This window comes from Oncorhynchus masou, unplaced genomic scaffold, assembly GCF_036934945.1.
Source record: "Oncorhynchus masou masou isolate Uvic2021 unplaced genomic scaffold, UVic_Omas_1.1 unplaced_scaffold_2240, whole genome shotgun sequence".
In the NCBI taxonomy this organism is placed as follows: Eukaryota; Metazoa; Chordata; class Actinopteri; order Salmoniformes; family Salmonidae; genus Oncorhynchus; species Oncorhynchus masou.
The window spans coordinates 27,971-43,530 of NW_027008714.1; the positions used below are offsets into that span (position 1 = coordinate 27,971).

The 15,560-nt window shown below is 46.4% G+C and overlaps 1 protein-coding gene across 1 annotated transcript in view; it reads right to left on the bottom strand.

Annotated features, from left to right (window-relative positions):
• The window catches only part of LOC135533135 (sperm-associated antigen 1A-like), a gene marked incomplete at its 5' end in the record, with an annotated part of 56,127 nt that overhangs the window by 9,318 nt on the left and 31,249 nt on the right, over positions 1–15,560 (bottom strand). The window contains 2 exons of the mRNA XM_064960543.1: positions 3,678–3,836; positions 4,015–4,141. Of these exons, the coding sequence (XP_064816615.1) occupies positions 3,678–3,836; positions 4,015–4,141 (286 nt within the window). The remainder of the gene's footprint in view (positions 1–3,677; positions 3,837–4,014; positions 4,142–15,560) is intronic.

Below are 15,560 nucleotides of genomic sequence, written 5' to 3' on the forward strand. Positions count from 1 at the left end.
ATAGTGTGTATATTAATGTGTAGTATAGTGCATATATTAATGTGTAGTACAGTGTATATATTAATGTGTAGTAGAGTGTATATATTAATGTGTAGTAGAGTGTATATATTAATGTGTAGTATAGTGTATATATTAATGTGTAGTATAGTACATATATTAATGTGCAGTAGAGTACATATATTAATGCGTAGTATAGTGTATATATTAATGTGTAGTAGAGTACATATATTAATGTGTAGTATAGTGTATATATTAATGTGTAGTATAGTACATATATTAATGTGTAGTAGAGTACATATATTAATGTGTAGTATAGTGTATATATTAATGTGTAGTAGAGTACATATATTAATGTGTAGTATAGTGTATATATTAATGTGTAGTAGAGTACATATATTAATGTGTAGTATAGTGTATATATTAATGTGTAGTATAGTGTATATATTAATGTGTAGTATAGTGTATATATTCATGTGTAGTATATTCTACCTCAGTGATGGGTATGGTAGTATAGTGTATATATTAATGTGTAGTATATTCTACCTCAGTGATGGGTATGGTAGTATAGTGTATATATTAATGTGTAGTAGAGTGTATATATTAATGTGTAGTATAGTGTATATATTAATGTGTAGTATAGTGTATATATTAATGTGTAGTATAGTGTATATATTAATGTGTAGTATAGTGTATATATTAATGTGTAGTATAGTGTATATATTAATGTGCAGTATAGTGTATATATTAATGTGCAGTAGAGTACATATATTAATGTGTAGTATAGTGTATATATTAATGTGTAGTATAGTGTATATATTAATGTGTAGTATAGTGTATATATTAATGTGTAGTAGAGTACATATATTAATGTGCAGTAGAGTACATATATTAATGTGTAGTATACTCTACCTCAGTGATGGGTATGGTAGTATAGTGTATATATTAATGTGTAGTATAGTGTATATATTAATGTGTAGTATATTCTACCTCAGTGATGGGTATGGTAGTATAGTGTATATATTAATGTGTAGTATAGTGTATATATTAATGTGTAGTATAGTGTATATATTAATGTGTAGTATAGTGTATATATTAATGTGTAGTATATTCTACCTCAGTGATGGGTATGGTAGTATAGTGTATATATTAATGTGTAGTATAGTGTATATATTAATGTGTAGTATAGTGTATATATTAATGTGTAGTATAGTGCATATATTAATGTGTAGTATAGTGTATATATTAATGTGCAGTAGAGTACATATATTAATGTGTAGTATAGTGTATATATTAATGTGTAGTATAGTGTATATATTAATGTGTAGTATAGTGTATATATTAATGTGTAGTAGAGTACATATATTAATGTGTAGTATACTCTACCTCAGTGATGGGTATGGTAGTATAGTGTATATATTAATGTGTAGTATAGTGTATATATTAATGTGTAGTATAGTGTATATATTAATGTGTAGTATAGTGTATATATTAATGTGTAGTATATTCTACCTCAGTGATGGGTATGGTAGTATAGTGTATATATTAATGTGTAGTATAGTGTATATATTAATGTGTAGTATAGTGTATATATTAATGTGTAGTATAGTGTATATATTAATGTGTAGTATAGTGTATATATTAATGTGTAGTATAGTGTATATATTAATGTGTAGTATATTCTACCTCAGTGATGGGTATGGTAGTATAGTGTATATATTAATGTGTAGTATAGTGTATATATTAATGTGTAGTAGAGTACATATATTAATGTGTAGTATAGTGTATATATTAATGTGCAGTAGAGTACATATATTAATGTGTAGTATATTCTACCTCAGTGATGGGTATGGTAGTATAGTGTATATATTAATGTGTAGTATAGTGTATATATTAATGTGTAGTAGAGTACATATATTAATGTGTAGTATAGTGTATATATTAATGTGTAGTAGAGTGTATATATTAATGTGTAGTAGAGTGTATATATTAATGTGTAGTATAGTACATATATTAATGTGTAGTAGAGTGTATATATTAATGTGTAGTAGAGTGTATATATTAATGTGTAGTAGAGTGTATATATTAATGTGTAGTAGAGTGTATATATTAATGTGTAGTAGAGTGTATATATTAATGTGTAGTAGAGTGTATATATTAATGTGTAGTATAGTGTATATATTAATGTGTAGTAGAGTGTATATATTAATGTGTAGTAGAGTGTATATATTAATGTGTAGTAGAGTGTATATATTAATGTGTAGTAGAGTGTATATATTAATGTGTAGTATAGTGTATATATTAATGTGTAGTATAGTGTATATATTAATGTGTAGTAGAGTGTATATATTAATGTGTAGTATAGTATATATTAATGTGTAGTAGAGTGTATATATTAATGTGTAGTATAGTGTATATATTAATGTGTAGTATAGTGTATATATTAATGTGTATTATAGTATATATTAATGTGTAGTAGAGTGTATATATTAATGTGTAGTATAGTGCATATATTAATGTGTAGTATAGTGTATATATTAATGTGTAGTATAGTGTATATATTAATGTGTAGTAGAGTGTATATATTAATGTGTAGTATAGTGTATATATTAATGTGTAGTATAGTGTATATATTAATGTGTAGTAGAGTGTATATATTAATGTGTAGTGTATTCTACCTCAGTGATGGGTATGTTAGTATAGTACATATATTAATGTGTAGTAGAGTGTATATATTGTGTAGTATAGTGTATATATTAATGTGTAGTAGAGTGTATATATTGTGTAGTATAGTGTATATATTAATGTGTAGTAGAGTGTATATATTGTGTAGTAGAGTACATATATTAATGTGTAGTATAGTGTATATATTGTGTAGTATAGTGTATATATTAATGTGTAGTAGAGTGTATATATTGTGTAGTAGAGTACATATATTAATGTGTAGTATAGTGTATATATTGTGTAGTATAGTGTATATATTAATGTGTAGTATAGTGTATATATTGTGTAGTAGAGTACATATATTAATGTGTAGTATAGTGTATATATTGTGTAGTATAGTGTATATATTAATGTGTAGTATAGTGTATATATTGTGTAGTAGAGTACATATATTAATGTGTAGTATAGTGTATATATTGTGTAGTATAGTGTATATATTAATGTGTAGTATAGTACATATATTAATGTGTAGTAGAGTGTATATATTAATGTGTAGTAGAGTGTATATATTAATGTGTAGTAGAGTACATATATTAATGTGTAGTATAGTGTATATATTAATGTGTAGTATACTCTACCTCAGTGATGGGTATGGTAGTATATTGTATATATTAATGTGTAGTAGAGTGTATATATTAATGTGTAGTATATTGTATATATTAATGTGTAGTAGAGTGTATATATTAATGTGTAGTATAGTGTATATATTAATGTGTAGTATACTCTACCTCAGTGATGGGTATGGTAGTATATTGTATATATTAATGTGTAGTAGAGTGTATATATTAATGTGTAGTAGAGTGTATATATTAATGTGTAGTATAGTGTATATATTAATGTGTAGTATAGTGTATATATTAATGTGTAGTATACTCTACCTCAGTGATGGGTATGGTAGTATAGTGTATATATTAATGTGTAGTATAGTGTATATATTAATGTGTAGTGTACTCTACCTCAGTGATGGGTACAGTCCTCCTGGGGTTGCTAGGCGATCCCCGGGCCAGACTCTGTCTGAGCAGCAGCGTGACCTCCTCCAGCTCCTTCTCAGCCTCCGCTACGTTGGGATCCTGCTGTAGCACCTCCTGTAGGTCAGAGCTGCACGCCATGTAGTCCTGGGGATGGGGGCACACACACACACACATACACATACACATACACACACATATGTGGAGGAAGAGGATGAGGAAGAGACCAGGTAGTCGTTTCAATACCTGTCTACAAAAGTAGTCAACCCAGATTGGGCCAAACCCGCAAATTAGTCGTGTGAACCCCTAAAACCTGTCCCTTTACCTTGAGGCCTTTATTGGCCATGGCCCGTCTGTAGAAGGCCTTCTTATTGGCTGGCTCCAGCCGCAGGGCAGAGTCACAGTCCTGCTTGGCTTCAGCAAACATATCTAGCTTCAGGAAGCACAGCGCTCTAAGGACAGAATGTAATACAGTATTATAGTGTCTCTATGGAGGCAGAATGTAATACAACAGTATTATAGTGTATCTCTATGGAGGCAGAATGTAATACAACAGTATTATAGTGTCTCTATGGAGGCAGAATGTAATACAACAGTATTATAGTGTCTCTATGGAGGCAGAATGTAATACAACAGTATTATAGTGTCTCTATGGAGGCAGAATGTAATACAACAGTATTATAGTGTCTCTATGGAGGCAGAATGTAATACAACAGTATTATAGTGTCTCTATGGAGGCAGAATGTAATACAACAGTATTATAGTGTATCTCTATGGCTCTGGAGGAGAACACAACAGTATTATAGTGTATCTATGGCTCTGGAGGAGAACACAACAGTATTATAGTGTATCTCTATGGAGGCAGAATGTAATACAACAGTATTATAGTGTCTCTATGGAGGCAGAATGTCATACAACAGTATTATAGTGTCTCTATGGAGGCAGAATGTGATACAACAGTATTATAGTGTCTCTATGGAGGCAGAATGTAATACAACAGTATTATAGTGTATCTCTATGGAGGCAGAATGTAATACAACAGTATTATAGTGTATCTATGGCTCTGGAGGAGAACACAACAGTATTATAGTGTATCTATGGCTCTGGAGGAGAACACAACAGTATTATAGTGTATCTCTATGGAGGCAGAATGTAATACAACAGTATTATAGTGTCTCTATGGAGGCAGAATGTAATACAACAGTATTATAGTGTATCTATGGAGGCAGAATATAATACAACAGTATTATAGCGTATCTATGGAGGCAGAATATAATACAACAGTATTATAGTGTCTCTATGGAAGCAGAATATAATACAACAGTATTATAGTGTATCTCTATGGCTCTGGAGGAGAACACAACAGTATTATAGCGTATCTATGGCTCTGGAGGAGAACACAACCGTATTATAGCGTATCTATGGCTCTGGAGGAGAACACAACAGTATTATAGTGTATCTCTATGGAGGCAGAATGTAATACAACAGTATTATAGTGTATCTATGGCTCTGGAGGAGAACACAACCGTATTATAGCGTATCTATAGCTCTGGAGGAGAACACAACAGTATTATAGTGTATCTCTATGGAGGCAGAATGTAATACAACAGTATTATAGTGTATCTATGGAGGCAGAATATAATACAACAGTATTATAGTGTATCTATGGAGGCAGAATATAATACAACAGTATTATAGTGTATCTCTATGGAGGCAGAATATAATACAACAGTATTATAGTGTATCTCTATGGAGGCAGAATGTAATACAACAGTATTATAGTGTATCTATGGAGGCAGAATATAATACAACAGTATTATAGCGTATCTATGGCTCTGGAGGAGAACACAACAGTATTATAGTGTATCTATGGCTCTGGAGGAGAACACAACAGTATTATAGTGCATCTATGGCTCTGGAGGAGAACACAACAGTATTATAGCGTATCTATGGCTCTGGAGGAGAACACAACAGTATTATAGTGTATCTATGGCTCTGGAGGAGAACACAACAGTATTATAGTGTATCTATGGCTCTGGAGGAGAACACAACAGTATTATAGTGACTCTATGGAGGCAGGATGTAATACAACAGTATTATAGCGTATCTATGGCTCTGGAGGAGAACACAACAGTATTATAGTGTATCTATGGCTCTGGAGGAGAACACAACAGTATTATAGTGACTCTATGGAGGCAGAATGTAATACAACAGTATTATAGCGTATCTATGGAGGCAGAATGTAATACAACAGTATTTTAGTGTATCTCTATGGCTCTGGAGGAGAACACAACAGTATTATAGCGTATCTATGGCTCTGGAGGAGAACACAACCGTATTATAGCGTATCTATGGAGGCAGAATATAATACAACAGTATTATAGTGTATCTATGGCTCTGGAGGAGAACACAACAGTATTATAGTGTATCTATGGAGGCAGAATGTAATACAACAGTATTATAGTGTATCTATGGCTCTGGAGGAGAACACAACCGTATTATAGCGTATCTATGGAGGCAGAATATAATACAACAGTATTATAGTGTATCTATGGCTCTGGAGGAGAACACAACCGTATTATAGCGTATCTATGGCTCTGGAGGAGAACACAACAGTATTATAGCGTATCTATGGCTCTGGAGGAGAACACAACCGTATTATAGCGTATCTATGGCTCTGGAGGAGAACACAACAGTATTATAGCGTATCTATGGCTCTGGAGGAGAACACAACAGTATTATAGCGTATCTATGGCTCTGGAGGAGAACACAACAGTATTATAGCGTATCTATGGCTCTGGAGGAGAACACAACCGTATTATAGTGTATCTATGGAGGCAGAATGTAATACAACAGTATTATAGTGTATCTATGGCTCTGGAGGAGAACACAACCGTATTATAGCGTATCTATGGCTCTGGAGGAGAACACAACCGTATTATAGTGTATCTATGGAGGCAGAATGTAATACAACAGTATTATAGTGTCTCTATGGAGGCAGAATGTAATACAACAGTATTATAGTGTATCTATGGAGGCAGAATATAATACAACAGTATTATAGTGTATCTCTATGGCTCTGGAGGAGAACACAACAGTATTATAGTGTATCTCTATGGCTCTGGAGGAGAACACAACAGTATTATAGTGTATCTATGGCTCTGGAGGAGAACACAACACTGTTGTTCAACATAGCAGCCAAACACAGCTCATACAATCAGCCTCTCTTGTATTTTCTGACCCCACAGACAGACGTCCTCGCACCAAGACAGTGTTTTAATATCAATGAGCCTGTCGTTCCTCTGGCGTACTCAGACAGACATCCTCGCACCAAGACAGTGTTTTAATATCAATGAGCCTGTCGTTCCTCTGGCGTACTCAACACTTCCCCTCAGGCCATGTGTGTGTTGAAAAGCTGTCCTTTTTAGCCACGCTCTCATGTGGCTGTTGAGTGAGTACTCTGACTGTCTGTACACACACAGGGCTTTACGCAGAACAGGACATACACACAAAGGTACGGTGCGGTGAGTCATGTCAGGGTGGCCAGTCCCTTTCCTCTCTATGGTACAGAACACTCTTTCAACGCTGACAACACTACTCTACTGGCTATTGGAGAGGAGGGAGGGGGAGGAGGGGGGGGGGGGAGGAGGAGCGAAGGAGAGGAGGAGGGGAGAGGAGAGGAGGAGGAGCGAAGGAGAGGAGGAGGGGAGAGGAGAGGAGGAGGGGAGGAGGAGAGGGGGAGAGGAGAGGAGAGGAGGGGAGAGAAGAGGGGGAGAAGAGGAGAGGAGGGGAGAAGAGGGGGAGAAGAGGAGAGGAGAGGAGAGGAGAGGAGAGGAGGGGAGAGGAGGGGAGAGGAGGGGAGAGGAGGAGGGAGGAGAGGGGAGAGGAGGAGGGGAGAAGAGGAGAGAGGAGGAGGAGAGGAGAAGAGGAGAGAGGAGAGGATGGGCGGGATGGGAAAGGATGAGAAACGGAAACGTGGTCGTGTTCATTAGTGCAAACCGTAGCAAAAAAGTTTTGCAACAGAACGTGACAATAAGCGTTTCTTATTAGACAAGTTCAGGTAGTCCGTCCCTGTTTCAGTCCGTTTGTTCTGTTTCGGTGCCTAATGAATAGGACCCAGGTTTCTCATCCCAGGAGAGCCCGTGCTGCATGTCTTTCACACTGTGTACACACTGTGTCTATAATTAGGCTATGAGAGAGAGAGGAGCAGACACCCTGCTGTCCTCTGCTGTTCCTGTTTGTATTTCCACACTACAGCAACAATACATCTGATTAGTCTGACTGGATTTACTGACATCATGGCAGACTGGGGTTAGAGCAGACTGGGGTTAGAGCAGGCTGGGGTTACAGCAGACTGGGGTTAGAGCAGACTGGGGTTAGAGCAGACTGACTGGGGTTAGAGCAGGCTGACTGGGGTTAGAGCAGGCTGACTGGGGTTAGAGCAGGCTGACTGGGGTTAGAGCAGACTGGGGTTAGAGCAGACTGGGGTTAGAGCAGACTGGGGTTAGAGCAGACTGGGGTTAGAGCAGACTGGGGTTAGAGCAGGCTGGGGTTAGAGCAGACTGGGGTTAGAGCAGACTGGGGTTAGAGCAGACTGGGGTTAGAGCAGACTGGGGTTAGAGCAGACTGGGGTTAGAGCAGACTGGGGTTAGAGCAGACTGGGGTTAGAGCAGACTGGGGTTAGAGCAGACTGGGGTTAGAGCAGACTGGGGTTAGAGCAGACTGGGGTTAGAGCAGGCTGGGGTTACAGCAGACTGGGGTTAGAGCAGGCTGGGGTTAGAGCAGACTGGGGTTAGAGCAGACTGGGGTTAGAGCAGGCTGGGGTTAGAGCAGACTGGGGTTAGAGCAGGCTGGGGTTAGAGCAGACTGGGGTTAGAGCAGACTGGGGTTAGAGCAGGCTGGGGTTACAGCAGACTGGGGTTAGAGCAGGCTGGGGTTAGAGCAGACTGGGGTTAGAGCAGACTGGGGTTAGAGCAGACTGGGGTTAGAGCAGGCTGGGGTTAGAGCAGACTGGGGTTAGAGCAGGCTGACTGGGGTTAGAGCAGACTGGGGTTAGAGCAGACTGGGGTTAGAGCAGGCTGGGGTTAGAGCAGACTGGGGTTAGAGCAGACTGGGGTTAGAGCAGACTGGGGTTAGAGCAGACTGGGGTTAGAGCAGACTGGGGTTAGAGCAGACTGGGGTTAGAGCAGACTGGGGTTAGAGCAGACTGGGGTTAGAGCAGACTGGGGTTAGAGCAGACTGACTGGGGTTAGAGCAGGCTGGGGTTAGAGCAGACTGGGGTTAGAGCAGACTGGGGTTAGAGCAGGCTGGGGTTAGAGCAGGCTGGGGTTAGAGCAGACTGGGGTTAGAGCAGGCTGGGGTTAGAGCAGACTGGGGTTAGAGCAGACTGACTGGGGTTAGAGCAGGCTGGGGTTAGAGCAGACTGGGTTTAGAGCAGACTGGGGTTAGAGCAGACTGGGGTTAGAGCAGACTGGGGTTAGAGCAGGCTGGGGTTAGAGCAGGCTGGGGTTAGAGCAGGCTGGGGTTAGAGCAGACTGGGGTTAGAGCAGGCTGGGGTTAGAGCAGACTGGGGTTAGAGCAGACTGGGGTTAGAGCAGACTGGGGTTAGAGCAGGCTGGGGTTAGAGCAGGCTGGGGTTAGAGCAGACTGGGGTTAGAGCAGGCTGGGGTTAGAGCAGACTGGGGTTAGAGCAGACTGGGGTTAGAGCAGACTGGGGTTAGAACAGGCTGGGGTTAGAGCAGACTGGGGTTAGAGCAGACTGGGGTTAGAGCAGACTGGGGTTAGAGCAGACTGGGGTTAGAGCAGACTGGGGTTAGAGCAGACTGGGGTTAGAACAGGCTGGGGTTAGAGCAGACTGGGGTTAGAGCAGGCTGGGGTTAGAGCAGGCTGGGGTTAGAGCAGACTGGGGTTAGAGCAGACTGGGGTTAGAGCAGACTGGGGTTAGAGCAGACTGGGGTTAGAGCAGGCTGGGGTTAGAGCAGGCTGGGGTTAGAGCAGACTGGGGTTAGAGCAGACTGGGGTTAGAACAGACTGGGGTTAGAGCAGGCTGGGGTTAGAGCAGACTGGGGTTAGAGCAGACTGGGGTTAGAGCAGGCTGGGGTTAGAACAGGCTGGGGTTAGAGCAGACTGGGGTTAGAGCAGACTGGGGTTAGAGCAGACTGGGGTTAGAGCAGGCTGACTGGGGTTAGAGCAGGCTGGGGTTAGAGCAGGCTGACTGGGGTTAGAGCAGACTGGGGTTAGAGCAGGCTGGGGTTAGAGCAGGCTGGCTGGGGTTAGAGCAGACTGGGGTTAGAGCAGACTGGGGTTAGAGCAGACTGGGGTTAGAGCAGACTGGGGTTAGAGCAGGCTGGGGTTACAGCAGACTGGGGTTAGAGCAGGCTGGGGTTAGAGCAGACTGGGGTTAGAGCAGACTGGGGTTAGAGCAGGCTGGGGTTAGAGCAGACTGGGGTTAGAGCAGGCTGGGGTTAGAGCAGACTGGGGTTAGAGCAGACTGGGGTTAGAGCAGGCTGGGGTTACAGCAGACTGGGGTTAGAGCAGGCTGGGGTTAGAGCAGACTGGGGTTAGAGCAGACTGGGGTTAGAGCAGACTGGGGTTAGAGCAGGCTGGGGTTAGAGCAGACTGGGGTTAGAGCAGGCTGACTGGGGTTAGAGCAGACTGGGGTTAGAGCAGACTGGGGTTAGAGCAGGCTGGGGTTAGAGCAGACTGGGGTTAGAGCAGACTGGGGTTAGAGCAGACTGGGGTTAGAGCAGACTGGGGTTAGAGCAGACTGGGGTTAGAGCAGACTGGGGTTAGAGCAGACTGGGGTTAGAGCAGACTGGGGTTAGAGCAGACTGGGGTTAGAGCAGGCTGGGGTTAGAGCAGGCTGGGGTTAGAGCAGACTGGGGTTAGAGCAGACTGGGGTTAGAGCAGACTGGGGTTAGAGCAGGCTGGGGTTAGAGCAGGCTGGGGTTAGAGCAGGCTGGGGTTAGAGCTGGCTGGGGTTAGAGCAGACTGGGGTTAGAGCAGACTGACTGGGGTTAGAGCAGGCTGGGGTTAGAGCAGACTGGGTTTAGAGCAGACTGGGGTTAGAGCAGACTGGGGTTAGAGCAGACTGGGGTTAGAGCAGACTGGGGTTAGAGCAGACTGGGGTTAGAGCAGACTGGGGTTAGAGCAGACTGGGGTTAGAACAGGCTGGGGTTAGAGCAGACTGGGGTTAGAGCAGGCTGGGGTTAGAGTAGGCTGGGGTTAGAGCAGACTGGGGTTAGAGCAGACTGGGGTTAGAGCAGACTGGGGTTAGAGCAGACTGGGGTTAGAGCAGACTGGGGTTAGAGCAGGCTGGGGTTAGAGCAGGCTGGGGTTAGAGCAGGCTGGGGTTAGAGCAGACTGGGGTTAGAGCAGACTGGGGTTAGAACAGGCTGGGGTTAGAGCAGACTGGGGTTAGAGCAGACTGGGGTTAGAGCAGACTGGGGTTAGAGCAGGCTGGGGTTAGAACAGGCTGGGGTTAGAGCAGACTGGGGTTAGAGCAGACTGGGGTTAGAGCAGACTGGGGTTAGAGCAGGCTGACTGGGGTTAGAGCAGGCTGGGGTTAGAGCAGGCTGACTGGGGTTAGAGCAGACTGGGGTTAGAGCAGGCTGGGGTTAGAGCAGGCTGGCTGGGGTTAGAGCAGACTGGGGTTAGAGCAGACTGGGGTTAGAGCAGACTGGGGTTAGAGCAGACTGGGGTTAGAGCAGGCTGGGGTTAGAGTAGGCTGGGGTTAGAGCAGACTGACTGGGGTTAGAGCAGACTGGGGTTAGAGCAGACTGGGGTTAGAGCAGGCTGGGGTTAGAGCAGACTGGGGTTAGAGCAGACTGGGGTTAGAGCAGACTGGGGTTAGAGCAGGCTGGCTGGGGTTAGAGCAGGCTGATTGGGGTTAGAGCAGGCTGGGGTTAGAGCAGACTGGGGTTAGAGCAGGCTGGGGTTAGAGCAGGCTGGGGTTAGAGCAGACTGGGGTTAGAGCAGGCTGGGGTTAGAGCAGGCTGGGGTTACAGCAGACTGGGGTTAGAGCAGGCTGACTGGGGTTAGAGCAGGCTGACTGGGGTTAGAGCAGGCTGACTGGGGTTAGAGCAGGCTGGCTGGGGTTAGAGCAGACTGGGGTTAGAGCAGGCTGGGGTTAGAGCAGGCTGACTGGGGTTAGAGCAGGCTGGCTGGGGTTAGAGCAGACTGGGGTTAGAGCAGGCTGGGGTTAGAGCAGGCTGGGGTTAGAGCAGGCTGGGGTTAGAGCAGGCTGGCTGGGGTTAGAGCAGACTGGGGTTAGAGCAGACTGGGGTTAGAGCAGGCTGGGGTTAGAGCAGACTGGGGTTAGAGCAGACTGGGGTTAGAGCAGGCTGGCTGGGGTTAGAGCAGGCTGGCTGGGGTTAGAGCAGGCTGGCTGGGGTTAGAGCAGGCTGACGGGTTAGAGCAGGCTGGCTGGGGTTAGAGCAGGCTGGCTGGGGTTAGAGCAGGCTGGCTGGGGTTAGAGCAGGCTGGGGTTAGAGCAGGCTGGGGTTAGAGCAGGCTGGCTGGGGTTAGAGCAGGCTGGCTGGGGTTAGAGCAGGCTGGGGTTAGAGCAGACTGGGGTTAGAGCAGGCTGGCTGGGGTTAGAGCAGGCTGGCTGGGGTTAGAGCAGGCTGACTGGGGTTAGAGCAGGCTGACTGGGGTTAGAGCAGACTGGGGTTAGAGCAGGCTGGCTGGGGTTAGAGCAGACTGGCTGGGGTTAGAGCAGACTGGGGTTAGAGCAGACTGGGGTTAGAGCAGGCTGACGGGTTAGAGCAGGCTGGCTGGGGTTAGAGCAGGCTGGCTGGGGTTAGAGCAGGCTGGCTGGGGTTAGAGCAGGCTGGCTGGGGTTAGAGCAGGCTGGGGTTAGAGCAGGCTGGCTGGGGTTAGAGCAGGCTGGGGTTAGAGCAGACTGGGGTTAGAGCAGGCTGGCTGGGGTTAGAGCAGGCTGGCTGGGGTTAGAGCAGGCTGACTGGGGTTAGAGCAGGCTGGGGTTAGAGCAGGCTGACGGGTTAGAGCAGGCTGGCTGGGGTTAGAGCAGGCTGGCTGGGGTTAGAGCAGACTGACTGGGGTTAGAGCAGACTGGGGTTAGAGCAGACTGACTGGGGTTAGAGCAGGCTGGGGTTAGAGCAGGCTGGCTGGGGTTAGAGCAGACTGGCTGGGGTTAGAGCAGACTGGGGTAGAGCAGGCTGACTGGGGTTAGAGCAGACTGACTGGGGTTAGAGCAGACTGGATTTAGAGCAGACTAGGGTTAGAGCAGGCTGGGGTTAGAGCAGGCTGGGGTTAGAGCAGGCTGACTGGGGTTAGAGCAGGCTGGGGTTAGAGCAGACTGGGGTTAGAGCAGGCTGGCTGGGGTTAGAGCAGGCTGGCTGGGGTTAGAGCAGGCTGACTGGGGTTAGAGCAGGCTGGGGTTAGAGCAGGCTGGCTGGGGTTAGAGCAGGCTGGCTGGGGTTAGAGCAGACTGGCTGGGGTTAGAGCAGACTGGAGTTAGAGCAGACTGACTGGGGTTAGAGCAGACTGACTGGAATTAGAGCAGATTGGGGTTAGAGCAGACTGGGGTTAGAGCAGACTGGGGTTAGAGCAGACTGGGGTTAGAGCAGACTGGGGTTAGAGCAGACTGGAATTAGAGCAGATTGGGGTTAGAGCAGACTGGGGTTAGAGCAGGCTGGGGTTAGAGTAGGCTGGGGTTAGAGCAGACTGGGGTTAGAGCAGACTGACTGGGGTTAGAGCAGGCTGGGGTTAGAGCAGACTGGGGTTAGAGCAGACTGGGGTTAGAGCAGACTGGGGTTAGAGCAGACTGGGGTTAGAGCAGGCTGGGGTTAGAGCAGGCTGGGGTTAGAGCAGGCTGACTGGGGTTAGAGCAGGCTGACTGGGGTTAGAGCAGACTGGCTGGGGTTAGAGCAGACTGGAGTTAGAGCAGACTGACTGGGGTTAGAGCAGACTGGGGTAAGAGCAGACTGGAATTAGAGCAGATTGGGGTTAGAGCAGGCTGGTGTTAGAGCAGGCTAGGGTTAGAGCAGGCTGGCTGGGGTTAGAGCAGGCTGGGGTTAGAGCAGACTGGGGTTAGAGCAGACTGGGGTTAGAGCAGGCTGGGGTTAGAGCAGGCTGGGGTTAGAGCTGGCTGGGGTTAGAGCAGGCTGGGGTTAGAGCTGGCTGGGGTTAGAGCAGACTGGGGTTAGAGCAGACTGACTGGGGTTAGAGCAGGCTGGGGTTAGAACAGGCTGACTGGGGTTAGAGCAGGCTGGGGTTAGAGCAGGCTGGGGTTAGAGCAGACTGGGGTTAGAGCAGACTGGGGTTAGAGCAGACTGGGGTTAGAGCAGACTGGGGTTAGAGCAGGCTGGGGTTAGAGCAGGCTGGGGTTAGAGCAGGCTGGGGTTAGAGCTGGCTGACTGGGGTTAGAGCAGGCTGGGGTTAGAGCAGGCTGGGATTAGAGCAGACTGGGGTTAGAGCAGACTGGGGTTAGAGCAGACTGGCTGGGGTTAGAGCAGACTGGGGTTAGAGCAGGCTGGGGTTAGAGCAGACTGGTGTTAGAGCAGACTGGGGGTTAGAGCAGACTGGGGTTAGAGCAGGCTGGGGTTAGAGCAGACTGGGGTTAGAGCAGACTGGGGTTAGAGCAGGCTGGGGTTAGAGCAGACTGGGGTTAGAGCAGACTGGGGTTAGAGCAGGCTGGGGTTAGAGCAGGCTGGGGTTAGAGCAGGCTGGGGTTAGAGCAGGCTGGGATTAGAGCAGACTGGGGTTAGAGCAGGCTGGGGTTAGAGCAGACTGGGGTTAGAGCAGGCTGGGGTTAGAGCAGACTGGGGTTAGAACAGGCTGGGGTTAGAGCAGAGTGGGGTTAGAGCAGGCTGACTGGGGTTAGAGCAGACTGGGGTTAGAGCAGGCTGGGGTTAGAGCAGACTGGGGTTAGAGCAGGCTGGGGTTAGAGCAGACTGGGGTTAGAGCAGACTGGGGTTAGAGCAGGCTGGGGTTAGAGCAGGCTGGGGTTAGAGCAGACTGGGGTTAGAGCAGGCTGGGGTTAGAGCAGACTGGGGTTAGAGCAGACTGGGGTTAGAGCAGGCTGGCTGGGGTTAGAGCAGGCTGGGGTTAGAGCAGACTGGGGTTAGAGCAGGCTGGGGTTAGAGCAGACTGGGGTTAGAGCAGACTGGGGTTAGAGCAGACTGGGGTTAGAGCAGACTGGGGTTAGAGCAGGCTGACTGGGGTTAGAGCAGGCTGACTGGGGTTAGAGCAGGCTGACTGGGGTTAGAGCAGGCTGACTGGGGTTAGAGCAGACTGGGGTAAGAGCAGACTGGAATTAGAGCAGATTGGGGTTAGAGCAGGCTGGTGTTAGAGCAGGCTAGGGTTAGAGCAGGCTGGCTGGGGTTAGAGCAGGCTGGGGTTAGAGCAGACTGGGGTTAGAGCAGACTGGGGTTAGAGCAGGCTGGTGTTAGAGCAGGCTAGGGTTAGAGCAGGCTGGCTGGGGTTAGAGCAGGCTGGGGTTAGAGCAGACTGGGGTTAGAGCAGGCTGGTGTTAGAGCAGGCTGGGGTTAGAGCAGACTGGGGTTAGAGCAGACTGGGGTTAGAGCAGGCTGGGGTTAGAGCAGGCTGGGGTTAGAGCAGGCTGGGGTTAGAGCAGACTGGGGTTAGAGCAGGCTGGGGTTAGAGCAGACTGGGGTTAGAGCAGACTGGGGTTAGAGTAGGCTGACTGGGGTTAGAGCAGGCTGACTGGGGTTAGAGCAGACTGGCTGGGGTTAGAGCAGACTGGGGTTAGAGCAGACTGGGGTTAGAGCAGGCTGATTGGGGTTAGAGCAGGCTGACTGGGGTTAGAGCAGGCTGATTGGGGTTAGAGCAGACTGGCTGGGGTTAGAGCAGGCAGACCGGGGTTCTGTTCCCACCGGTTACACAGAC